Raw genomic sequence first — 26,755 nt, 5'->3', positions numbered from 1 at the left:
ACAATAGGGGCTTAAACACTACACAATACACCGAACTTCTCATCCGCCCTCCAAATCAGGAAGAACGCCATCCTCCAAAATTAGCTATATACATATTGCATTCTTGTTGTATGCTGATGATATTGTACTTTTATCACAAATGCAAATTGAACTTAGACAAGCCCTGGACGCTCTGGCTAGTTACTGTTCTGAAGAAACTTTGAAATCAACTATGGTAAAAAAACCTAAGATATTTGAAAAAAGACCTAAATTGCATGCCTGTAAGATGAAGGACCAGAACATTGAGCTTGGTCAATCCTTTAAATATTTGGTCATGGTTTTTCACAGCTCTACTAAACGTAGTGCATATCAAAACTGTATCATTCAAAATGCTCAAAACAACAACAACAGCAAAACAAAACCAGTGGCAGCAATTCTTTTTATTTGTCCAGAGGAGCATAGTATATTCCAGCAGCACTGAAGTTAACATTCAGCTAAGGCTTGTGAACAGCTACTCTTTCTTGTGCAGTTGGGGTTTATATTCCTCTTTAACTCCTCTGGAAAGGATGCAGCCCAAATTCCTAAAAGCTATGTTTCAGGTAGCTCATTGTGTCTCAAATGTAGTACTAAGGAGAAAGATAATTTATCTAAAGTCAAAACAGGTGCCTGGATTTACATTGTAGCATATTTGTTAAAAATTACAGGTTTGAGTTCGTTCCTTACAGAGGACAGTATGGTTCAGGACCATTTCACAAAAATTTCAATATCTCGGCTTTCCAGGGAAGGGCTCTTAATGATGGGGTATGAATGTTCACTTAGTGCATTTAAATAGCATACCAAAGATCTGAAAATCCAACAAGATCAGTGTGCTTTTCTTAAGAATGCTTTTTGTGCAGTCAAATCCCTCTTTTTAAAGCGAGTATAACTGTCTCCCATCTCCAAAGTGCATTATTAGCATGCTGCAATGCACTTCCTACAGCATCTTTGGAGGGCTGATAAAAAAAATCCCATGACCTGACATTGGGATAAGGAGCTAACAAAACTACAACTCATGTCATACTATACTGTATCTTCTATAACAACTCATGGACCCACTTTATAACACTTCACCTGATAAAATAACTAGGGAATACTGATTTTTTAAAAATGTACAATTGATGTTTTCAGATCACTATGATGTACAGTAGTTTCTCTATGGCTACATTTTGTTATATTGCCTGCAAAATTAGGCAGATGTTGACTGCCCACTGATAATCCACCGCTAATTGTAATATATTGTCTTTTTTCCTATTATTTTTAATGCTTTTATCTTTAATGCTGGTCTGTGACTTTAATAAAATTATTTATCTAAATATTAGCACAGACCCAAGTGCCAATGCAAATGTTTATATCTAGCTAGTATGATGTATATTTTGAATACAGTTTGAGCATATTTGTGTGGGTGGAGAGATCCTGAAATAAAAACAAGCTACCATATGATCATTGGATTTTGTGGGTTGGAAGTATGGATGGCTATGATTTGCAAGTTGCCCCTAACAGTGGTATCATGGAGTGGGTTTGAGTTTGTCTTCAGGTCCATATTACAAAATATTTAGATTCTTGAAAAAGTCATAGTTTGTTATTAGTTAGATTATTGTATGAATCCATTGAATGTTTTCTTCCCCAGCTTGTCTATCAACTGATTTAATAGGGATGTTTTTGGAAAACAGAGCATCAATTCGGAGATCCTTCTGGCTGAAATGATAACTGTGAAATGGAAACTTCAGGGAAAGCAATGTGAGAAAGATTGAAATGATCCTAGCAGTCGGGTTTGAAAGCTCTATTCCATGTTGTAAAAAAGGAAAGTACCTTTTAATTGTCCAGCAGTTTTACAATACTTGCTTTTCCTCCATCATAATCGTATTAGAAATTGTATCAATATTTTCTATCAATACAATATTTTTGGAAGAAAAAATAGTTCTTATTACTGGTTTGAGGGATCTGTGTGTGTGTGTGTGTGTGTGTGTGTGTGTATGATACTCTTTCAATAGCCAGGATACTAACTGCATTGAGATGGCAAATGTGGCTAAGCCCAAGAACATTCAACCCGGGTTCAGTACTTTATTTGCTCACATATAACAGATTCTTGCCAAAGCAAACCCTTACCACCTCAGCCTAATGGATATATCCTGGGAGATTTCAGGGAATGGCTATCTGAGCTGTCTTTCTTTTCCTATCTACCTCTGGGTTTGTTGCTTCTTCTCTTACCCCACTTTCCGGAATGTGTTTCCATCTGGGGAAACTGCTGCCACACTGTAATCTTTCATACCAGCTCACCCTCCATGGTCCTCATCTCTCAAAAAATGGGACCCTACTAGAAAAGTAGGGAGTGGCAAGAGGTATCATTAGACAATGAATTTTCATGAATTATGGTTAGTGCAACCAAACAGAGCAACCCGGGTCATTCTGGCTGCTCCAGACCAGATTTTCTGGAACCTAGCAAACAACAGGGACAGCAAATGGGTGGGAAGGGCAGCCAGGATTTCAAAGTGAGAAAAGAAACATGGTAATAGGGGATTCTTGGAGAAGAAAAATAAAATTGACCTCTGGAATTCAGAAATAATCTAACCAGTTCAGGTTCCACCCACCAGTATAATGATTGCTCAGCTTGTGAATTATATTTAAACCATTAGTAGGCTAAAAATTTAAGACTTCTTAGTTAATATTCCTGGCATTTGTGGTTTAGAATCAGGAGATGGTGAAGAGTTGAAGAAATAAAATTTCCTCCCCAAAATGAGGTGATCGCTGACAAAACAGGTTTTTGTTAAAGCTACAATTCTGCTTAATTGCTAACTGATTGGTATAAAATTACAGTCAATTAACATTAGAGGAAAAGAGAGAGATTTGCCCTTTTTTCTGGGGAGAGTGGGCACTAAGAATAAAAAATTGTAAAATCAGTAGAAACTGCTGAAATTTTGCAGGTTCTGATCGGTATGTGATGCACTCTGATGTTCAATTGAACAAAATGAAATGTATGGAAACTGAACCTTATTTTAAAAGGACAAGAATAATCAGGCATGGCTGGAGACTCAGTCAATATAGAACTCATTCAAGGCATTGCCACTAGGATTTCTGTTATGTAGAGGGCAAAAAAGTCAGATGTATCTACCTCTACCTCTAATGCCTTATAATAAAATTCATTTGTTGGGAAAGATGCTAGCAGAGTCCTCCTGTTTATTTTCCTACTATAGATTTTTAACTACTTTCTTCTTACAAAGATTACATGGGAGGGGAATGATATCAGACAACATATTTTCTAGAATATATTCAATTCACTGCAGGAAAGAAATGCCAAGGTATCTTGTTTCCTGCAGCTTAAAAAGTCATTTTTCAGAAATATTTTACCTAAACAGAGAAACAGAATGACCTCAGACAAAAAAAAAAAAAAAAAGTGGGAAAGGGAATGATCTCCAACTTCCTGTCAGCTTCCCCATTGAATTTCCTTGTGGGAAACTAGCAGTGAGTATTGGAAATCTTCCTTACTCCCTCATTTTCTTTCCTTCCTTGTTCTTCTTTCCCTCCCTCCTTCCCTCTCTGCAGGGACATAAGTGGCTTCTGTGGGGGGGGAGGGGCAGGAACAAAGGATTGAGCTAGTGACCAGGAAAATGTTGGGGAATGCCAAAAATGAGGATCATGTGGCTACAGCAGTGCAGCAGCAGCTCAGAAGCAGCAACCTGGTAGTGCTGAAGCAACCACGATTTCCCCAAATTTCATTGCCTTGGGAATAAGGGGTGCTGGCATTCTGTAAATTAACCCATTTGAGATACCTTGCCTGAAAAAGTTTTGCTCTATGATGCAACATTTCACCCAGTTGAAGGTTACAGACATGAGTTTTATTAATATATGTAACTCAAAAGATACCCTAATAACAGAAATACTGTTATTGTTGAAAATTATGAAAGTCCATCCATCAGACAAGTTGCAAGGAAACAAACAAACAAACAAACAAAACCCACCAGTGATATTTAATATTCTTTTCAACCTCTGGAGTGTTAAAAAAAGGTCAACAATTCCTTTTTGATTTGTGTGTGTGTGTGCGCAAAAATTTGACAGAACGCTATTCATATGTATTATTTTTTCTTGTAAGGCAATTCTAGATCCAGATATACATATGGTGCACAAGTTTCTGTCAACCAAGCATTATTTTGTAGTACATTCTCAATGAATAATGCAACAGATGGTGAAGTTTGATATAAATATAGCTTTACTTTAGAAAGTTGGTATCCCGCTGATGATGGATTTCAAATCCAGCGACAAATACAGTAAACCAGCATCTATAGTAGAAATATTGTAGCATGTTTATGAAACAGAAATAGTTCATTATATCAAAGCAGAACTCTAAATCCCTTGGGGAGAAGGCCACAGACTCCCACTCTCTCAAAATGAACCCTATATAGGTCTCCTCTGAGAATGGACAATATTGTCTATCCTGAATCTAAACTAGCTTAAGGAACTGATTAAGCTCTTCTTTGTTAACAGTTTAAACCTGGATCTTGCCCAAACCACTCTGGTTGGAGGAGGTTGTGCTTTCTATCTATCCTCCCTTAACATAGCATAAAGATTCCAACTACCAATTCAGTAGTTGGGCAGTTCTGCCCATCTGCAGGCACCATATAAAAAGCTGGATTCTATCAAAAATTCAGATGTGTCACTAAGGAGTGTCATTGTAAGAAAACAAGTCACTCTAGAAAGAAATGCCCAAAGATTGTCCCAGCCACAAAAGTTTGGTTTAAAATATATCAGATCACAGGATTAGCATTAAGATAATAGTCAAAACAGAAAAAACACACTGAAGAAAATCATTTGTACCTCATAAAGAAATTGGTCTAGACTAAAAACTACTACACCTAAGAGGACAGTAACTTAAAAAAAAAAAGCATTATTCAAGATGACTTGGATGTAACTCCAAGATCCAATGTTTCTAAGCTAATATTAAAAAGAAGCAACTAAAAGCCCAGATTTTTTTTTTAAAAAAAGGGAATTTACAAATATTTACAAAAGCAAAATAGACGTATTCTTTAAAAAGAAACCAATGAAAAAAAGCTTGTAGAGAAAATAAAAGACTCAGTTCAACCTGAATACTCCAGGGGTATGAATGTGATAGTCTACAGTTATTTGGAACTCTGTTTCCCACTGGACAAAAAGCATCACCACCACCTTCATCACAATTCACTCCGCTGTATTGTGAAGCATCTAGAGGACACATGCCTTTGTTAGGAGTCTAAAGGGAGGAACTTGTATCTCTTTAGAAGGCATGGCTCTTTCAAGAAGAAGACCCTAATCTGAATTGTAGAGGAAGAAGCAATGTGGAAAAAACCCAATTTGATTTTGGTCCAGCTGAATAGAGTTGGCAAAGCTTCACATGATTGTTCATATAGCTTCACCTGGGAAAATGTAGTGCTCTTTGGGAGCAAACATCCAAGGCTCATCTTCACAGACTGTAGCTGGTCTTAGAAGCATAAAGGTATGTTTTTTTTAACACACAAGCATTTAAAAAAAAACACTAAAATAAAACAGTAAAAATATTTTCACAAACAATGTACACACTGGGGCTAGGGAGGATAAGAAGTGTGCTTCACTAAGAAATGGATTAAAATATCCTCTTTCGCTTTAAATAGGAGTCTGCATAGTGCCCTCCCAGGCCCTGAGAATGCTGGCCAACATAGCTGCCTTCTGGACTAGGCTCTGGAGAGGGTAGCAGGTGAGAAAAGGCTCGCTTCTGGCCTCCAATGGGAGTCTGCAAAAAAAAAGGACAAACAAAGTAAGGAAGGAAGGAGAGAAGCAGGGCAGGGGAATGACAAGTTCAGGAGGACCTCCAAGTTTCAGAATTCCTTTTCGATTGAATCATCTCACCTTTGAGTAGCTACTGTGGGAAGGGCTAGTTGGTCCTAATCCAAGGCTATTCTCTCCTGTGCCCATTGGTGGCATCCCAATAGCCTTGAAAGATAAGGAAAGAATCAAACCAACATTTGATTTCATTGAAAGGTTTCTGACACCTTGCTCAGGTATAGTATGTGTAAGTTGGGGAGAGAGGCATAGGTACTATTGGAGAAAGTCCCCTGAAGGAATCTTGGAGGCACACAAAAATAAGTAAATGTGTAGTCTGGATTCCAGCTGTCCCACACAATCTCACAATAGTCTGCCAAACTTTTCATTTAATTAAACAAATCTTAACATCAAATATTCCACTGTGTGAATACTTTCTTTTTACAGCAACTGTATCCCTTACTAGTTGTATCTGAAACTGTTTTTGTAAGACATCATGTCTTCAGGTGTAAACACAAAGACAAGCAGATTATTGTCAAGCCAGGCAACTGGTAGTCAAACATTGTGCTGTCCAGAGAAACAACTGCACAAGACAGAAACTCTGGGTGGGTGGTCCTGATGTTTTGAAGTAACCTTGGAGCAATGTGAAAACAACTGCAATATGATATTGAAAGCTATCCAAAGTTAATTTGTACATGAACTTCAAACTACTTTAATGATAAAAAATTACTTTGTTCAGATTGCTTTGTCTGAGTCCAGCTTGAAGGCCACTTGTGAAATATGAGGTTGGCGACCCTGCATAGAATGGGGGCAATGGAGCTCCTAGATGGTTTTGCTCAAACCCAGGAGATGAGACCTGAAAGAGAAATTGGGTTGTTTTAGCTGCTTGCACGCAAACCCTCATATTTCAATATTTAGGAATTACGCAAGTACAAACTGACTGAAATCAGAAACAGGCACTTAAAGTGGAACATTCTTGCCATCTGCTGTGTTCTCAATCAATACTTTTCCAGTGTACTCCTTACACTTTCCTTCTCACCCATTCCTCTGCTCCTTCTCCATTCTAGCTAATGATAGCTTCCTCTTAAATATTTCCTAATATATGTAATTATGCACATACTGGTGATAGATCTATGCACATCCCTGGCCAATACTGCTGCTATTTTCCCCTCATATACAGAATGGTGCCATTTGGCTACACAAGAACAGGTTAGTAGAAGAAACAGATACAGAAGTGGGCATCTTCTTAGGGGCGCCCTAAAATCTGGTCCAGTTTAACTAGTGGACAGTTTTCATTCAATTAATGTTTACCTTTTGCTTCTTATGTGCAAATGCACTTAGCTGGGATGCTGTCTCTCTGGCCTGGGGATATATTCGTGATACCAAGTCCTTTTGAAATAAGAAAGAGAACAGATCTTTTCAAGAAAATTTTGCCACCACTAAAGACAAGTATGGCCCTGAAACATTCACCTAATATTTTATATGCTCACTAATAAAAAGCAAAAACCTACGTATGCCTGCATGTCTTTCCCCTTTTCCAACTTAGATAATCACAAATAATTTACTAATACTCACAGGCTGATAGTCAAATGCAGAATTATCTTCTGATTGACTAGATGAGGACAGGAGAAGATCAGACATGGATGCCTGCTGCATTCTGGGATTGGAAGCATTGCCAAGTACACCAGTCTTCGGGCTGAATGTTTTATTATTTCCACCTGCAAGGAAAGTGAATATGCAATAATGAGACTACAATTCCTTTAAATTAAATGCAAGACTACATGGGGAATATTTGTACTATGTAAGCACAGATTTTCCATGAGTACTTGCACATACCAGGAATAGCCATAATTTCTCTTTGTATTATCATTTCATCTTTGAACATCCTATATTTGTAGCAGATTAAACTATGATACAAGCATGGGATCACAGGAAAGTTCTCTTGAATGAGACTAAAGAAGCAACTAGTCTAGCATTCTGTATCCAGAGCAGTCAACCAGATACCAAGAGAGAGCCCACAAGCAGAAATTGAATAGTGCCTTTTCATTTATTTTCCCCAGCAGTAGTATATATATAACCACAGGCTTGTTTATATTAAACAGGCTGGTTTATTATATCCTGGTGTTTGTTTTTTCTTTTATTTGTTAGTATAATGCCCAGGATTCACATTTTTAGTATTTTAAAAGACACACACACACACACACACACACACACACACGCAACAACCATGAACAATCTGTCTAATCCTCTTTGAGAGTTACCCAACATCTCTGCCTCTTTGGGAATGAATTCTACAGACTGAATATTTGTTAATCAGAATCAGCAACCAGATTAATAAAAGAAGTGAAATACCAAAACAGAAACATAATTTATGTCTCTCTATGTACTTTCAAGGGTTTGAGAATGCATCTTTTGGTAAAGCAAGGTATTTTGTATTGTACAAACAAAACTTAGCAAGATTTATGTATTTTGTTGCTTATTCTACTATTATCACTAGTCCCTGTTTAAACATTTAAACAAATTATTTGAATCTATTAATTTACATAATCCCTCTCTATTCATGCCGGATAGTCTTTCGAAAATAGCTAATGATGAATGATTATTATAATTAAAATAATTAAAATATGTACAGTTGTTCCAAGACCATCTGTATTATATGGATATTAAAGCCCCACATACAGAATTTTTATTGTTATCTCCCTTCCAGTATTGCTGTGCATAAGGAATCAAAAAGTGCTAGTGTTCTGTATATATTTGAACGGCTCTGTTCTAATATTCGGCTGAATCAACATTCTTTTAGTATCAACTGTGTGCCCAAACCTTACTTCTTGTCTTCAATTCCATAGATTAAATATGGCAGCCATTTTATCTATTCCTCCTAGGAATTGGCTTCAAGATCCTTTATCATCTTCGTAGCTCTCCCCAAACTCATTCCAACTACTTCACCCCTCTTGGTGGATGTGATGCCCACAGCTGGACGCAGTACTCCAAGAGCAGGCTAATCAGCACAGATTAAAATGGAACTACCTCATGAATGAGATCAGAGGTCCCCAACTTTTTGGGTACCAGGGAGAGAGGTTTTTCCGAGGACTGGAGGGTGCGTGGTTTTGTGTGCTGCCTGCATCCCACAGATGGGGCTTTGCTTGTTTGTGTTAACATGCCACGGCCCGGTACTGGTCCACGGACCGGGGGTTGGGGACCTCTGATCTAGATACAATGTTTCTGTTAAGGCAGCCTCAGATGGCATTGACTTTTTAGTCAATGCATTACAGGTAGTCTTTGACATGATGTCAAAAGTTACAACAGACCTTCGAAAAGCTATTTACGATTCGGTGTCGACGTTCCAATATCCATCCCCCCTCCAGTCACATGATCGCATTTTGTGCACACAGCAATCAGCCTGCATTTACTGCCATTTGCAATGCCCCATTGTAACTGTAAACTGAGAACTGCCTGTACAGTGAAGGAAAAGAATTATTTGATCCCCTGCTGATTTTGTACATTTGCCCACTGACAAAGAAATGATCAATCTATAATTTTAATGCTAGGTTTATTTTAACAGTGAGAAACAGACTAACAGACTGAAATCATTCCTCAGCATAAAAATGTTTAGTTTTTAATCATTTATGTTGTTTAACCTTGTTTATGTAGAGGAGCATAAGCCATTCAGAGTCAGTTGATGACCAGAAAGGCATACAAACCTAGTAAAACAAGTAAACTAAATAATTTATATAATCCCAAGCTTAGCAAAGAAAGCTACTTGCCAGGATGGGAGGACGACAGCTAAGGAATAAACAGAAAAATGAAGAATAAATGCAAATCCCTGTTGAAAGTATTATTTCAGAACAGTCTTTTCCCACTTGGCATCTTTCAAAAATTGGAACTGCCACATCCAAAATTCCTACCTATTTTTTTAAAATATTGGCTAAACATGATTTTAATTGGGGAGCAAATATTTTCTCTTTGTTATCCTTCCTGCCAATTGCTCCTTACCTCCAACTTTACTTCTTGGGAGAAGGCTGTGCAGATTTAGATATGGATTGAGAGGAATCTTGAAGTCTTTCGGAGGCTCTCCTAGGAGAGAAACCTGAAAGGAAAATTGCAACAATCACCATTTCCTGGACTGCTGAATGTAGTTTACTTCAATTAAGGCAAGTCACTTAAGTCTGGCCCTGGTTTAATTACCTAGGTAGCAACAAAATAAAATCTTCAAATTTTTAGCAGTTAAAAAAACTAGGCAGTTACCTTTAATTCCAGCTCTATAAATTATCGTATGAAAGCAGTTATTTTACATTCAGATTTTAATGCCTGCAAGTTATCATAACTATAAAAACAAAATAAAACAAAAAATCCTTAATGAAATTAGATCTGCAAGCATTGGGAATAAAAAGGAAAGGGGAGCATTAGCCAGTGCACTGGGCAAAAAGCTCTATCACAAAAAAGATAAAGAGTTTCTCATTTGTCATACTTCTAAATGACTACAGTAAATAACGATAAAATTATACCATTAAATAAATGCTCAGATTTTCACTAACATAAGACAGGTGCTGAATATTAAATTTGATGGCCCTACTTACATTAGCTAAATGAGGAACATTGTCTGATCTGTTATCAGAGGGTTTCTGAACCCCACTGATCATAGATCCCAAAATGGAGGTAGTGAGACCCTGTAGGCCAGGTGAAGTCAGCTGGGATGTCTGAGTTCCCATTGCAGCATTCTCCCTCTCCGCTGCCAATGGTCCCAGGAAAGATGGCAAGACAGTAGATTTCACAGGTCCTGGGGAAACATCAGCTGGCAAAGAACCACCTGGGAAAACATGAATCCAGAAAAGAGTATATCCAAATGCTAGCTATCAGAATTAGATGGTAGGGCTAAGACATCAGTTTATTTACTCAACAAATGATCACCATTTGATGGGCAGCATTTTAAGGAGCATTTAATAGCAAACCTTGATATCCTCCAGTCTTAATAAACATCTTTAGAAATAGAGGCTCCAAAAGGTTATTCAAGAATTCCTTGGCAGCTTGCCAATACAGATATATAAGCAATAGAAAAACCTCAGTTCTACATGGCCACAAATAGAAGCATATTTCTAGTCATAAACTATTCACCTCTTTTACTTTAAGGCTAAAAAAGTGCCATAAATTTTTGTTTGTATTCGTAGTCTATTACCTGTGCTCAGCACAATATTCTTTTCCAGACAGTCGGGAGACAGAAAGGGCAGGGATTTACAGAACTATAGCAGTTATAGAACTCCCACCAATAGAACTTCCACCAAGTTTCTGAGAAGAGCAGCAAAAACTATACTGAAATCCAGGGCAAAATCAAAACAAAAATATCCATTTCCATCTGAAGGACATCTTACCACTGTCTACTCAACTCAAATAAGTCTCCTTTCAGTTAAGCAAATGAAAAGTTAGCTGAGTGAGAAAATGAAGCATTCCAACAGCTTGCTATGAGACAATTGCTACGAGACTGCAGGAATCTTCTGCAATCTATATCTTTCTGTTTATCGAGAATCCAAGAAAACTTTCTCAACTTCTACTAGAAACCCCTGCTTAAAGCCTACAGATCGGAAGCTTTCTTAATAGGGCATCTATAACTAAGCACTTACCTGAGGACATCTCACTGAACAACTGATTTCCGGCCTGAGAAGCTGGAGGGTTTGACATCCCCATAGGATTGTGCTGCAAGGAACCATGAGGAGACTCTCCCAAGATTCCAGGTTTCTGCAAACAAGTCAGAGGCTTCAACAATTCAGATTAAAGGAAACATACATGCATAAAAAATCATGCAAGACCAAGCTATAAGCCTGCCACAAGCAGCTAATGTCAAGCAAGGTGAACTAAGCGAACTAAGCAGAAAGAAATATAGCCACATATACTTCAAGTGACCTGGGATGGTCTATGAGAGAGCCAGAAACGGGATCCTTAGATATCATGTAAAACATCTGGCAGAGGAGTGCTAATACGTCTCTACAAGTTTTGAAAAACAGAGTACTTGGAGGAAGTAAGTGTCCTGATGACTTTGATATATCCATTTAAATTTTAATCCCTTTGTAAAGTGAAAGACCTTGACTGACTTTAGCTGCCACAAACAGTCTAAATTACAGGATTTAAACAGGATCTAAGCAGACAAGATTCCACAGCACAAGTGGTTAGTTTAGTATCTCACTTTTTACTACTTTGAAAGGTTGAACTGCAGTACCAATCAATTTTTTGATAGGCATACAGACAAAGTTAGTTCCAAAAGTTCTGATTGCCATTTCCTTCCATTGCTATAATAGGTGTTTTCTATCTCAAAGCAAACTGAAAGCTGTATCTAGATCCTTGCAATCCTCTTGTAACTGAGGTACAATATCAAGAGTATTAGCCATGTGTAAAACCACAAGATGAAAGGCCAATTAACTTCCTTACAATTTCACCCCAAACTACTGCATATTTTATCAGGCATTTGTCCTGGTTTCTTTTATTTATAATTGTAGGCAAAATCTAGAAAGTCCAGTTCTGAAAACCCAAAGTGCTAAACACAGAATATGAGCTCACAAAGGCAGTTAATTTCTAGGGAAGCTAGAATATGAAGAAAAACACAGGAATGCATCTTAAATTCAATGAAATTGGATCAATCCCATTAAATGTAATACTACCAGAAGACTCTTGGAAATAGAAATGTATTAAACAGATCTGATATTTTTATGCCTGTAATTAAAAACAACCTCATCCCTTAATAAGAATGGGGAAAAATACTACATTTTTCTGAAACAACTGCCCATATATAGAAGTTAGATCTTATTTGTATATGATTTATAAAATACACAATGTCTCATTGGTTCAGCTAGCTGATAAGACAAAATCTATCATCTCAGGAATCCAAAAGTACCCAATTCTGAGTACACAAAGCTGCACTCAAAGAGATACACAGATAATAAAGTAAACCTACATACTGAATTAAGATCTCCTTAGCATCCTTTGCTTTCTGAGGATCCGTAGTGGGCTTGTATTAAAGACTTGCACAAGGTTATGGCAAGAAAACATGCTAGTTACTTAATCCTACTTTAAACAACTTCAGCCTAAGTTGCTAGGCTGAAATTAAAAGTTTAGTAGTACATTGTACATCTTCTGCATTGAGGCCACGGTATGAGAAAGGCTGGAAAATGGTCACTGCAGTGCACCTTTCACTGAGCACAAACACTGCACACATGTGCACACAATCAGCGTATTTCCACACAGAGACCAAGCCTTGCACTCACATGGAATATGGCCTGGTTTTCCTTGTTCTGCAGGAGTTGTGCCCAGACCTGGTTATGGACTAAGAGCAAGTTTCCAAGAAATGCCTTCTGGAGCAGAAAGCACAGAAAGACCAGAAATAAGAAATTTAGAAATAACTAAAAGCTAGGAAAGCTATTGAGAAAGAGATAGTTAGAAAGCAAAGCTTACACTGCACTTTTTCTATGCATATATGCAAGTGCCTACGGACATTTCTATCTCCAGATGCAATAATGCAAACTGCTGTATGTTACACTATCAGCAAAACTTAGTTGCAGTTGCTGAACATACAACTAGATTGCTTTGATTTGAAAGGCTAAATGACCAGTATAAAGTTTGATTTTATGCACACATATGCACACAATGTACTTCCAAGTACAAAAGTAACTCTGAGAAAGAACTGAGTCATACATTTGCATGAGCACTTTAGACAAAGAAGGGATATATTCTGTGCCTGATTTTGTTTTATGTGAATGGTGGGATAAGCAGCTATGTACAGCAATCATTCCTTGACAAAAAAAAAATAACACTCTTTTTCTATTTGTATCCTTGGAGAACAAGTCACCTGCTGTGCTTGTGTTTGATTCTGGAGTGCCAGCTGAAGTTGAGCTGTGAACAGAGCTGGGTTGGTTAGAAGAGATACTGCTGGTGGTGCTCCAAGGATTCCTGAAAGAGAATTAATATAGTTTAATTCATCCCATTAGGAAAAATGGCAGGGCAGCCTACTAATATTGCAAAAAGTATGAGATAAAACAAATTTTGAAATTCTTAGTCATTGGAGGCTCATATTTTATTGAATTTGGCTTTTGATGACTGAATTTTAAGGGCTTTTCCCCCCCAAAATGTTTCTGTTAATGTTATTGCCTAATAGCATTGGCACATGGATTGATTGGCACAAACACACTGGGTAGCCTAATAAAGAGTTTTAGTAATATTTTGGCTTTGTATAAAAAAATGAAAAATGTATACATTAGAGCAGTGGTGGCGAACCTATGGCACGCGTGCCAGAGGCGGCACTCAGAGCCCTCTCGTGGACACGCGTGCCATGCCCCAGAGATGGCAACCATCCCTCTTCAACCAGCCACCCGCTAACTGGCCGAGGTCCTACATGGCCGGATGCATCCCAGCACCCATGCGCTTGCTGGTCTTTGTGTGCAGGGGCCAATGGTGTCAGGCAGCAGCTGCCCCGGCCCTTGCCTCACCTTTCCCTGTGACAATGACACCCCCACCCTGCCTTGCCTTACCTCGCCCCGCAGGACGAGCCTCCTGCCCACCGCTCCACCTGCCAGAGACCCCCTGGATCTCCCCCAACCCTGCCCGCCCCCACAGACGTCCCTCTCCACGAGCAACATCAAGGTCATCACACCCACATTGACCACACCCACCCAATCTGCCATGACCACCACAGCCACATCCATCCAGTGGGCCACACCCACCTGGCACCCGGCAATAAAAAAGTGGGTTTTGGGTTGCAGTTTGGGCACTCAGTCTCTAAAACGTTTGCCATTACTGTATTAGAAGAAAAAATGGCTTAACCTACTAAGTCTAGGAAGGACTGAAATGCTTCATAAAAGTGCTGTATGGCATAACCCATGCTTCACGTTTCTAAGCTATATTACTGGTTAGTTTAGAAAACGGGTGTCAAATTGGCCGCGTCACATGATGTATTGCAACGCATCGCAACTTTTTTTGCATTGCAGGAGCTGAGGTGAGCATGGCCTCTGCATGATGTAACCGGACAGCAGTTTGACACCCCTGGGTTAGAACATCAGAAACCAAGCCTAGCTTCTAAGCACAAAGTATTTATACCATACTGCTTTTCTAATGCAGATATTAAGAGGAAATCAAGTATTATCAATGTGCTTGTAGGCTGGAAGCTTTTAAATATCACTTTGGTCAAGCCCAGAAGTAGCTTTCAGACTCAGAATTCTTTATCTGAGCTTACCTTGCTTTCCTCCAATGGCTCCATGAAGTAGGGGGTTGAGTAAGAGTTGGAGAGATGAAGGATTCCCCAGGCTGTTCAGAATCTGAAGAAGATTGGGTTCAGGTAGAAGCCCTTTCCCACGGTTAAATGCCTGACAAAGATAACAACAGAATCAAAAAGGTATCTGGATTCTTTGACAGAGAAAGAGATGTAGCATTCGTGGCTCTTATATGCAGGAAGAGGGCGTCTATGTACAAGTTGAGGATTTAATGATTACAGCAATGTGAAGCAGTAGTCCATTTTGGGGGGGTTATTTTAACCAATGGAAAAAACTTCTAGTTCCTGCAAGATATACTGGTATTTTGTGTTACCTCTTGAGGGGTGACTGGAAATACGGTTATCAAAATATTGGATAATACAGATGACATCTATAAAGCGTAGATCATGACTAAAAGACAACTGATGAAAAGGAGTGTTAGTTAAACTACAATGAAAGTAAAGAGGCCTGTGTCATTCACCGAGATGCATAGCTTGCTCCAGGCCAAAATGAAATTATTAAAATAACAATGCATGACATATGGCATTGATTACCAAGAGGCAAATTATAAACAGAATCAGTACTGCAAGCTGAGACTTACTGTTGCTTGGGCAGCTATCAGAGCAGCTAGCATACTTCGTCCAGGAGGGCCCGGAGCACAGAAAGAGACTCTGATATGGTTCCCAGCAAGTAGAAAGCCATTGGTAGCCTGCTGAACCATCTCTGCTATCTCAGTTGACTCATATTCCAGGACTGCAAAGCCTTTCAGCTGCCCATCTTGACCACATGCCAGCTGTGTGAAAGGGGAGGGGGGAAACAGCGCTATGAAAATGACCTAGTTACTTCATGCTTTAAATGGAAGCAGCAAGTCTTCCTGAATTAGTTGGGAGATATAAACAGGCTGACTTTACATATCTCATTAAGCTATAATATTGTTTATATTACTTTGTTTTTGGCTGAGCACACTATTTGCACCCAGCCAGAGGATCAGACAGTTGAATATAAATAAAATTAATATAAATATAAAAAACATATGTTCTGAAAAATGGAGGCTAGAGAGATGTCAGACTTTCCTGACTTAATGTCTCTTTTTGTCTTTTGCAACTGACTTCCTCCTCACTGCAAAAATCTCTAGTGCAATCAAAACATTCCCCAGAAAACATGTATTTTAAATAAAATATTAAGCAAAACATTGTAAAAAAATGAAATTGCATCTGAACTACAGTACTGTGTCGTTCAACTTTTTCAACTTTGTTTTTTTTTTAATTTGCTACTGAAATTACACAAGGCTATAACTAATTTAAGTGCTGTGTCAATAGAAGCATTATGCACATAAAAAAATGCTTGTCTTTTTATATGTAAGTGCCTAAGCAAAACCTTCAATAGTTTCTTATTGAACATTCATACCAACAATAATGCAACCAACATGTTTTGTACCAGTCTTCCAAATAAATAGTGTGGCTTCTTTCATTCTGGCTCATGTTATGTGACTTGTAAACCATGGTTTATGACATAACATGTAAGTTCATCCCTAGTCAGGTTATTTATGTAGCAGATTTTGTCCGTATTGTTATTATTAGGTGACCATAAAGGTAACATTATCCGTTCAAAAGTTGTTTGGCAAATATAAACCAATTAAAGGGAAACAAAACTGCAGAATCCATGGCATCCTTCAAAAATGAATCTGTTTAAGGATTCATTTCTAACTACTGTTTGGTAAAATCCTTAAAAAGGGGAGGCAAAGGCTAAGAACTGGAAGGTCTAAGGAATTATAATTTCCACAGTCACTCAACTAGGCTATGAAATACCATCATCCATTAACATGTGCCTCTCCTGCCCATATACCAATATGCTCTGTTGGACTTCAGAGACATGTGATTTTTGGGCTCCTCTTAACATTGAAAAACATATCAGGGCTGACATATAGAAGGTGGTTTTGGGGTGGGGATCTTTAAATTATATCAGGCCCTTTTTAGTGTTATTCTATAAATGTGCATTTAATTAAATTATGTGCCAACAAGCCATTGCCAACTCTTGGTGACCGAACAGATATTCTCCATGAAAATTACGTATATTTCTTTGTTGATTCTTGAACAAACTGTTGCCAAAATCTGATAAAGCAATGGAAGTTTCCGCAAATTGCATGACAAAAGTTTGTAAACTGAATGTTCTCACCAAACTTACAGTAGAAAGACTTTCAATTATTAATATTGAGAAATATGCATTTTCTTTAAGCTTAGAAAATTCCAGATGTTTAAGAAATTGGGACAAGGAGAAGAAGTTAGTTTCCTTGCTGCACAGGGTGTACATTCTGGTGCATTCGTAAGAGCAATCCATATTTAATTACAGCTTGACAAGGGATAAGCAACACAACCTAGCATCTTGGGTAAAGGAAATCTACATAGTGGAGAGTCAGCTAGTCATGTGCAGTTGTTGCAATAATAAACACCAGAAAAGCAGCCTATTTCCCCCCCCGGGACTAAGATCCTTACCTGACAGAATGTTGGAGGACAAATGGCAGAGAAGGTTTGCCTCAGTTCTTCAAGATCATTATAACTGTGGGGCAATTTATCTACACATAAGCATTTTGAGTGAATAAGGTCTAGAGTCAATTGGTTGACATCTGTCCAATGAACATACAGTGTCCGTGTTCCCAGCTGTTTGCCCAATAGGTCAGACTTTGCTCTGGCTGCTGAATCCTTTTTCATGTATTCCACAAAACCATAACCTTTCGAGTGTCCCCTTTTCTCACTGTATACCAAGAAGCAACGCTCTAAGTTCCCAAATGGTCGGACCAGGTCTTCAAACTGCTGCTGTGTGTAAAGGTGGGGCAGATTGGCAATGCATAAGAGGGCATCTGTGGGTTGTAATTGTACTGTAATCTCCTTGTCTCGTAGCTTGCTCAAGTGAAATTTCTTAATGGCTGATTCTGCCTGTTCCCCATTCAATAAGGTGACGAAAGCTACAAGAAAAGAGGATATAAAGGCAATTGGCAAAATGCTCCATAGCAAACATATAAGCACAGTTCTCTTTAACGATTTCTGACAGAACATTTACACAATTATTTAAAAAATGGTCTTGGTCAACTAGTCAGAAAAAAATCACTTTGTCTTTCTATACTGGCTGGACAATAAATAGCTGTAGAAAGTTGTCAAGCATGGCTGCTGCTTTTTTTTTTTCCTTTCCTCCCCCTAGTTCTTGATTTACACTTATATTCTCTTCTCCATGATTATGAAAGTCAGGGTAGTGTAAAGGATCCAGATACTAATCAGGTCAGATTCATTTCAAGAAGACAATTGTGTTAGAGAACTTTCATCTGCCGCCTCTATTTTATCACTTCAGACTGTAGCCTTCTTCTTGTAAAGACTTGTCCTTATACATGTTATTTTGTAAAATAAACACCAAAAACATATATCAACTGTCAGCATTGTACTAAACTAGGCATGGATTTTTAAAGATTGTTTTCTCTCCTTCTCTCCTAGCACTTTACGGTTCCCTAATTTTCAAAGGAGAAGAATGCCAATGTATAAGAGGATCTGTTTTTTTAATTCACAGATGTCAAATTCTTCACTTCCTACAAGTTATTCTATCAAAGACCTTTCTAATTTAAGCAAAAATGCATGTTTTTCCTCTATTGTTTATCTTTATACTGGATTTTAAAAGCACTTCAAAACAAAAAAAATTAGGATCATGAAAATGCACTGAGACAAGGCTCTGCTCATCTTCCTGTGCACCTTTCAGTAATGTATTTGCCATATTAAACATATCTGAAGCACATTTCTAGTACAACATTTTGTTTTTGATTGATACAGAATTATGGAGACCATAGGAATCTTAATCTGAAGTCTTTCTTAGAGCTAGATATATATTTTGTTATTTTGAGAAGAAAATATTCATCAAGCAGTTTTAAATCTATCTATAGAAAGGCAAAAGACAGGCTCTTTTAGAATACTAACCTCAGAAACTGCATCCCAATGCAATGCAAGTAGATAAAAAAAGCAGCTGCCGTGCGCTACTGATAGCTTGTTCCTACCTTGAATCTCAATAAAGCATTAATCACAATTAATGCTCGTCACAACCAAGTAATTTTTTTATCAGAAAATGCATGCATTCATGCTTTACACTGATCTAACTAATATATTAATGTATTAAAGTAACTCAGCTTCAGAGAGGGAGAACAGGGTATTCTGCTTTAGGGTGGTAAGATCCAAGTATACTATCCATGACATTCAATCCAGTGTTAGAATGGAACGAATGGCCCAATATTGGAACAAATTTTTGAGTTGGCCACAAGCCTTGTTTTTGAAAATATTCTAATGCATACAAATACTAGACTCTGAAATGATATAGCAAATATATTTTCCATACTGAGCGTACAAGACCTCAAAGTATTTTGGCTCCTAATTTTCCAAGTGCCACCTCAAACAAGCTTCAATGTTCAAAACTGAAGAATAGAATAGAATAGAATAGAATAGAACCGAACCGAATCTGGATGGGACCTTGGAGGTCTTCTAGTCCAGCTCCCCACTCAAGCAGGAGAACCTATACCATCTCAGACAAATCACACTCAGACAATAAGACTAAAACACACCACCACAAGATGATCACATTAGTATAAGCAAGCAAGAAAAATGAAATATTAGACAAGCCTTTCCCCATTAATATTGGGCTTTAGTCCTGAAATTACTTTTTAAATTTCAGGAAGTAGGAAAGAGTCCATCAAGTAGTAGACTGTTACATCTCCATCAAGAGTTAAACAAAGCCCACCCTCAATTCATAGCAAAGCACTTTATAAATGCAATTTTACTCACCAGTTCCTTTGTATTTGTCGACAAAACAGTACTTAAGTTCATAATCACTCAAAAGATCATGAATTTCCTGCATAAAATTAACAAAATAAATCACAGAGGCAAAAACATGAAAGAATTGCTTATTTTCAATTAAATGACTTCCTGACATCACTCCACTCCCTTTTCAAAAATCTACAGAACAATGCCAAGTCAGAGCACTATTGAGAACATATTTATAGTAAATGTCAGAAAATGATATCCACAATTTTAACAGAAATTATGTGAAAGCATAATTAGTGCTTTGAACAATGATTATTTCCAAATACATACAGATTTGGATAAACGATGATTAACCGAGCACAATGATTCAAATAGTCATAAATGTGTTAATAGTCTCTTATTAAAGAGAGCATTACACCTGAGGAAAATTATATTTTTATCAATTTGGATCAAAATTGAAATTATGACTGCATTTTACTACTGACTCAGCCATCACATATATATTTGTTTTCAGGATTCTCAATGTCTAAAGCAAATAAATGTGCTATTAAAGAAGTTGTTTTAATCATTATATTTTAAGATAATATAAGTAAATATTAAATTCAAATGCTATTTCCAATTGACCAATATTTTGTTAATGATTTGACATTAAATACTAAACAAATAAAATGAACTGATCACAAATCAAACTACAAGGGTCAATTGTTTCAAGTTTATTTTTACTGTGGAGGTATAAAAGAAAATCACAAACCATTTCTGTATCATCATGAAACTGGAATTTACTTATGTCAGACAAATCAAAATTTATTAGCTCCTAGAACAGATACAGACACACAGTTCTATTTTTTATATACTATTAAAACTATCATTGTGTTTGTCTGTTTATCCCCTTAGGTTAGTCCAAACAGTGGATTATATTGCAGCAATTTTTGAATCAAGGTATCTAAAATCCACTAATTTAAAGAATGCATAATAAATCTTGGACTCATTATTCTTGTGGAATTCAAATTTCCATGATGTTCAGATCAGTTTTATTTACTGTGACTACTGCAGTGTCCCTGTGGTTATGTGACTGTGATTTTTGACATTCCCTGCCACCTTCCCACAAGAAAAGTCAATAATGAATCTGACAGGAAGTTGGAAGTCTTTTCCGTTCCCACTATTTTTTTGCCTGTCTATGGTCATCCTCTTTATCTGTTTAGGTAAGTAAATACTGACTTATTATAGAAGTTTGTTTGCCATTAGAACTACTGGTATTTTTTCTATTTATGATATGTACTGTTCTTAGATGATTGTGTACATCACTGGGCAAAAAAAATAAAGGCTAAAATACAATGTTCATTCTGGTCACAGACTGTACTACCTTTTTCTCCAAGGATCACTGAATGGGTTACAGGATTGTCTAGTACCAAATAAAATGAGGAAAACTTAAGGAAGATAAGCAATACCATGCATGAATTCCTTACAAAAAGTATAAACTCAGTTTGATCATGAACAAGGACATCACAAGGTAGTACCTACACCAGGGGTATCAAACTCGCAACATCACTTGATGTGTTGTGATTTATCGCGACTTTTTTTTCCATTGCCGGCAATGGGGTGGGCACGGTTTCGGCATGACACATCTGGCCTGCAGGCCAGCAGTTTAACACCCCTGACCTACACACAATCACTATACATTTCTTCACCCTTCAGGGCACTGAGTTTTTTTTAATCAGTAGAATAACTGTTATAATTCAGGAATAAAAATTGGTAACTGTAGTTAGCGTATACCTTTGTATACAGTACTCTAGTATTACAGAAATTCAGCTACTGCTAGCAAATAGTTGTTGTTTCCTATATCTCTTTGCTGTCATGTTTTCTTCCAGCCCAGATCTGATAAACCATTTATAGATGAAATGGCACTGCAAATGTAAATATTTCATTTTCCACTATTAACCACAAAATCCTATATCCTTAAAGTTGGTGATTTGGGGATTATTGAGGGGGGGAGGAGTTTACTATAGTCCAGTATTAGAAACTATAATTCAGTTTTTGTTGAAAAAAATAAGCAAACATACAAGCCACCAATTGTGACATATTAATTGAGACATGAATATTGTCAGAACTAAGTATTCATCTGCAGATGATATTACAACCTGCATTTATTTACTAAATTATACAATCAGCAGGTGTTTTGCCGTTTCTTCAGTTGCTATACTTTTCTGCTCAAATAGTTTATGAACTTTAAACTGTACAATTCAAGCACATACCAAATGGGACTCACTGAAGATCATATTCCCCATATTTCTGCAAAAGTTGATTCTTCTCCATATCCCAAACACAGGAAAAAAATGCTTCAAAGGGAAGTCTACTCCATAAATGGACATTTGAGAAACCTGATTGAAATATGCCTCCTACAGAAAATTTGAAACAATACAACAGTACATTCCTCTAGCGTAAAATTAACATGACCCTATGAGACACAATGTTATTTGTGCTTTTGGAAAAACAAATACAATTAAAGGCAATTCTAGAAGCAACTTTATGACACTACAGAAGAAAGCAACAAAACTTAGAAATTAAGAGATCCCAACCAAATATTAAAAATCTATCACAGGGTCAAATTTTACCAACTAGTTGTTGAAATGGAATATTGGATAATTTATAAAATTTCCCATAAAATTTGATTCTATTTTTTGACGAGAACCACTATATCAGTGATGGCGAACCTATGGCATGGGTGCCAGAGCCGGCACTTGGAGCCCTCTCTGTGGGCACACGTGCCATTACCCCAGCCTTGCCTCCCCCTGCGACCCCCTCCTCTCCAGCAGCCTCTCTGAAGGAGAGTCACCCCTGAGCATGGCCCACATGGAGCAGGGCAGCCAAGGACATGCCAGCCAGGCAGCATAGACAAGACTCTGCCCTCACACCCTGTCGTGCACAGTTGATGCTGCAGGGTGCGGGCAGAGGGCGTAACCGCCATAGCGCTGCTGGGCTGCTTGGGTGATCTGCGGCGGGCCCTGGAGGCAGTGAGTGGCCCTGTGGGCAGGCGGGGGATGGGAGGGCAAAACGGGGGCAGGGCAGGGGGTGGAGCAGGGGCAGGGGGTGGAGCAGGGGCGGGGCCAGTTTTTGGGCACTCGGTCTCTAAAAGGTTCGCCATCACTGCACTATATTATACAGATACAAATATGATCCTCAAGACTGGGCAGAAATTAAAATAGGATGTTTTATCACAGAGATTTTTTTTATCCTTTAAATTAAAAATATCTAAATGTTTTTGGTTTAAATTAGAAATTGTTATAGAATAGCAGACAATTCTAATTTCACCTATTTTCAATTTGTTTACTTTAATCCTATTCTGAAGAATTAGTTTTAGTTCAGCTTTAATTTCAAACTTACAGGCAAATCTCTTCATCTCAAATCAAGCCTAGTCATTAATACTAATAAATGTTCAGCATATGTGATTAATATTGTATTTTTTTCTTATTATTAGTTAATACATTTATATGGCATGTAGAATAACATCAATATAAATCAAATAGTGGAACTGTAAGTTAATATTTCCCCTCCCTCATCTCTTGGGATCTGTTTTAAAATCAAAAGTTGCTTTGCTGCATTGTCTAGAACAGAGGTCCCCAACCTTTTGGTAACCAAGGACCAGATGGTGCGTGGTTTTCTGTGCTGCCTGCATCCCATGGATGGGGCTTTGGTTGTTTGTGCGGACCGGTTGCTGGCATGCCACAGCCCGGTACTGGTCTGTGGACCAGGGGTTGGGGACCCCTGGTCTAGAATCTGTAAATATCTCTACTTTAGTATGACTATTATAGAAAAGCTGCTTTTAACTTATTTGGTTAAGGTTCAAAGAAATACTGTGATTCAGAAATACTTTAAACAGCTACAAAAGCCACCTAAAGAGGAGCCAAAGGACAGAACTTTTACAATGTGCAGAAATGCTGTAGCTTCTCCCACTGAGCTGGTTCCTGTATGAATTTCAAATTTCAATCTTGAAACAGAAAGCCATTAGCCAATTCAAAAGCAGAAAGTACAATTTCCCCACTTTAATGTACATCTAATCTTTGGTCATAATTAAGCAGTTCCCATTCACAATTGTATAATATCAATTCCTAAAAGACAAACAAGCACATTTGAATAATATACAAAGATTAGATTTCAAACAGCATAGTTATTGTTAAATCTCTTAATTTTGAAACAGAATGGTCTGTGCTTGTATCTTGTGCACTTATTGTACACTAAAATATTTAGAAGCTTTTACAATAGAGGAAAATTCTAGGTATTTGGCAATAACTGACAGAAGTGTGTTTTATGCAAGCTTCAAATGAGAGGTATCAAGAATCCCTACAAAGCTTTGAGTGAAGACTATTAAGGCAACTGAGAAGGGGCGTTGTCTTACCTGAACGCCTTTTCTCAGCAGGATGATGTAGAGTCCAATGGATGGGTTCTATGACAGCCTTCCTGCCCGGCAGACTGGGTAAAAACTTTGGCCACACCCCTTCCTTTGGGCGTGACCCCAGTTTTGACTTAGGCGAGAAACTTTGTTGGAATTGATATTGCAGCTCTTTCTTATATACCTGCCTAGACCTAACCCCTGGGTGGGCTTGGACTCTACATCATCCTGCTGAGAAAAGGCGTTCAGGTAAGACAACGCCCCTTCTCCAGCAGGATGGCTGTAGAGTCCAATGGATGGGACATACCAAAGCCCTCATGTCCCCTTGGGAGGGAATGTCTAGGCTACCGAATTCTGAGCAGACACAACTTGCTGTAGCACTCTTCTACCAAAAGCAGCATCTGCTGCGGCAAGGGAGTCTAAACGGTAATGCCGAATGAAGACGGACGGTGAAGACCAAGTTGCTGCCTTGCAAATTTCTTCCACCGGCGCTTGTGTTAGCCATGCCGCAGATGTGGCTGCGCTCCGTGTTGAATGCGCAGTCACATGTGCGGGTACTGGCAGTCCCTGCGAAACGTAGGCTTGGGCTATGCAGGCCCTGATCCACCTACCTATGGTGGAAGAAGACACCTTCTTTCCCATAGTTGATGGTTGAAAGGAAACAAATAATGCTTCCGTCTTGCGGAAGGCCGAAGTGCGTTTCACGTAGAAACACAGCGCTCTACGCACGTCCAGCTTGTGCCATCTATGCTCTAGCCTATGTTTGGGTTTTGGGCAGAAATCAGGAAGGGTCAGTTCCTGAGATCTGTGAAAGACGCTGTTTACTTTCGGAATGAAGGCCGGATCTGGCCTAAGAACGACCTTGTCCTTGAAGAAGGTACACAGATCCTTTCTTACTGACAGTGCCGCTAGTTCTGAAATTCTCCTTGCTGAAGTAATTGCCACAAGGAAGGCTACCTTCAGCGATAGGTGATGAAGGGAACATGATTCAAGAGGCTCAAAAGGGGCTGATGTCAAGGCTAGAAGGACTTTAGGCAAGTTCCAAGACGGGTACCTGTGTATGACTGGAGGCTTTGTGTTGGTCGCCCCTTTTTAAAAGGCGCTAATCGCTGGATGTTGCGCTAGGGATGTTAAGTTGTCGCAGGAGAGTACAGTTGAGAGAGCCAATATCTGTCTGCGAATAGTGTTGACTGATAGGCCCTTATTAAGACCCTCCAGGAGATAATCTAGAATGTTGGGGATAGATGCTGCAGCTGGATCTAGGTGCAGAGAAATGCACCACCTACAAAAGCCTTTCCATGTAGCATCGTAAATCCTGTTTGTGGACGCTCGTCGTGAAGCTTGTATGATCGATATCACCCCTGCCGAGTAAGATTGCTTGGCTAAACTTTGCCGCTCAAATGCCAGGCGGCTAGTTGTAGCCACTGGGGGTCTGGGTGTACGAACTTGCCCTGGCTGAGTGTTACTCTGTCCGGGGGAATCCTCCACGGGGGTGATATCGAAAGGTCCACGAGGTCGGCAAACCACGGGCGCCGTGGCCAATGCGGGGCAACGCAGACTATCTCTGCGCTTTCCAGGATCAGCTTGCGTATGGTCGCCGGTATCAAGGGCAACGGTGGAAAGGCGTACAGGAGATGCGCCGGCCACCGACACCTGAGGGCATCCGTTCCCTCCGACCCCGGAGACGGGAATCTGGAGAAGAACCTGGGAAGTTGAGTGTTCTTGTGATTGGCAAATAGGTCCAGATGCGGTTGTCCGAATCTCCGGGAGATCTCCTCGAACAGAGCCGGATCCAGGCGCCATTCCGACTGATCCACCTTGGCTCTGCTCAGGGAGTCTGCCTGGGTGTTTGCCTCCCCCGAGATGTGTTCTGCTCTGATAGAACTCACATTGGTTTCTGCCCACCGAGCCAGAGCTAATGCCTCCTTCATTAGTTCCACTGATCGCGTTCCCCCTTCCTTGTTTACATGGGCCTTGGCTGCTACATTGTCTGTTAACACGAGGACGTGCCTCCTTGTTACTAGGTATGAGAAATGACGTAGAGCCAGGTGGATGGCCCGGAGCTCTAGCCAATTGATACTGTGTGAAAGGTCCTTCTGGTCCCACTGGCCCTGTGCTATCTGGGTTCCTAAGTGGGCTCCCCATCCGAACAGGCTCGCGTCTGTCGTGAGCGTGACCCTGTCCGGCTCTTTGAATACGCTCCCCTTGAGTATCTTGGGAGATATCCACCATTTCAGTGATCTCATCACCTGTACTGGTACCAAGACCTTCCTGTTGGAGGTGCTGAGATTCCTCCTCTGGTAGGGTAGGAGGAACCACTGCAACTCCCTCGAGTGGAGTCTTGCCCATGGTATAATGCCCATGCAAGATATCATCTTTCCCAGGAGTTTCGAGAGCTGTATCAAGGGCACTCTCCTGATTCTCTGAGTTTGGTGAATTAGCTTGGATATGCTGATTCGTCGTTCCTGGGAAAGGTATACCCTGCACTGTGACGAGTCTATTACTGCGCCTAGGTGTTGCAGTCTCCTTGAGGGAGTGAGATGACTCTTGGCCAGATTGACCGAGAA

At 39.1% G+C, this 26,755-nt stretch overlaps 1 protein-coding gene across 2 annotated transcripts in view; it reads right to left on the bottom strand.

Annotated features, from left to right (window-relative positions):
• Positions 1–4,199: 4,199 nt before the first annotated feature.
• RAVER1 (ribonucleoprotein, PTB binding 1) overlaps positions 4,200–26,755 on the bottom strand; it is a 35,511-nt gene continuing 12,955 nt past the window's right edge. Inside the window, exons 2-15 of one of the 2 annotated variants that reach the window (XM_039328294.1) lie at positions 19,823–19,889; positions 17,504–17,973; positions 15,613–15,804; positions 14,996–15,125; positions 13,616–13,716; positions 13,035–13,121; positions 11,400–11,514; positions 10,362–10,591; positions 9,778–9,871; positions 7,360–7,502; positions 7,096–7,173; positions 6,515–6,640; positions 5,872–5,955; positions 4,200–5,755 (exon numbers count right to left, since the gene is read on the bottom strand). In XM_039328294.1, the coding sequence (XP_039184228.1) occupies positions 5,609–5,755; positions 5,872–5,955; positions 6,515–6,640; positions 7,096–7,173; positions 7,360–7,502; positions 9,778–9,871; positions 10,362–10,591; positions 11,400–11,514; positions 13,035–13,121; positions 13,616–13,716; positions 14,996–15,125; positions 15,613–15,804; positions 17,504–17,973; positions 19,823–19,889 (2,064 nt within the window). In that variant the 3' untranslated portion in view covers positions 4,200–5,608. The remainder of the gene's footprint in view (positions 5,756–5,871; positions 5,956–6,514; positions 6,641–7,095; positions 7,174–7,359; positions 7,503–9,777; positions 9,872–10,361; positions 10,592–11,399; positions 11,515–13,034; positions 13,122–13,615; positions 13,717–14,995; positions 15,126–15,612; positions 15,805–17,503; positions 17,974–19,822; positions 19,890–26,755) is intronic. The other variant, XM_039328295.1, reaches the window with a different exon arrangement.

This window comes from Crotalus tigris, unplaced genomic scaffold (genome assembly GCF_016545835.1).
Source record: "Crotalus tigris isolate CLP2741 ecotype Arizona unplaced genomic scaffold, ASM1654583v1 scf7180000024375.2447938, whole genome shotgun sequence".
In the NCBI taxonomy this organism is placed as follows: Eukaryota; Metazoa; Chordata; class Lepidosauria; order Squamata; family Viperidae; genus Crotalus; species Crotalus tigris.
The sequence above is the reverse complement of the archived record's forward strand: the minus strand, read 5'-3'. Positions and strand labels throughout refer to the sequence as shown.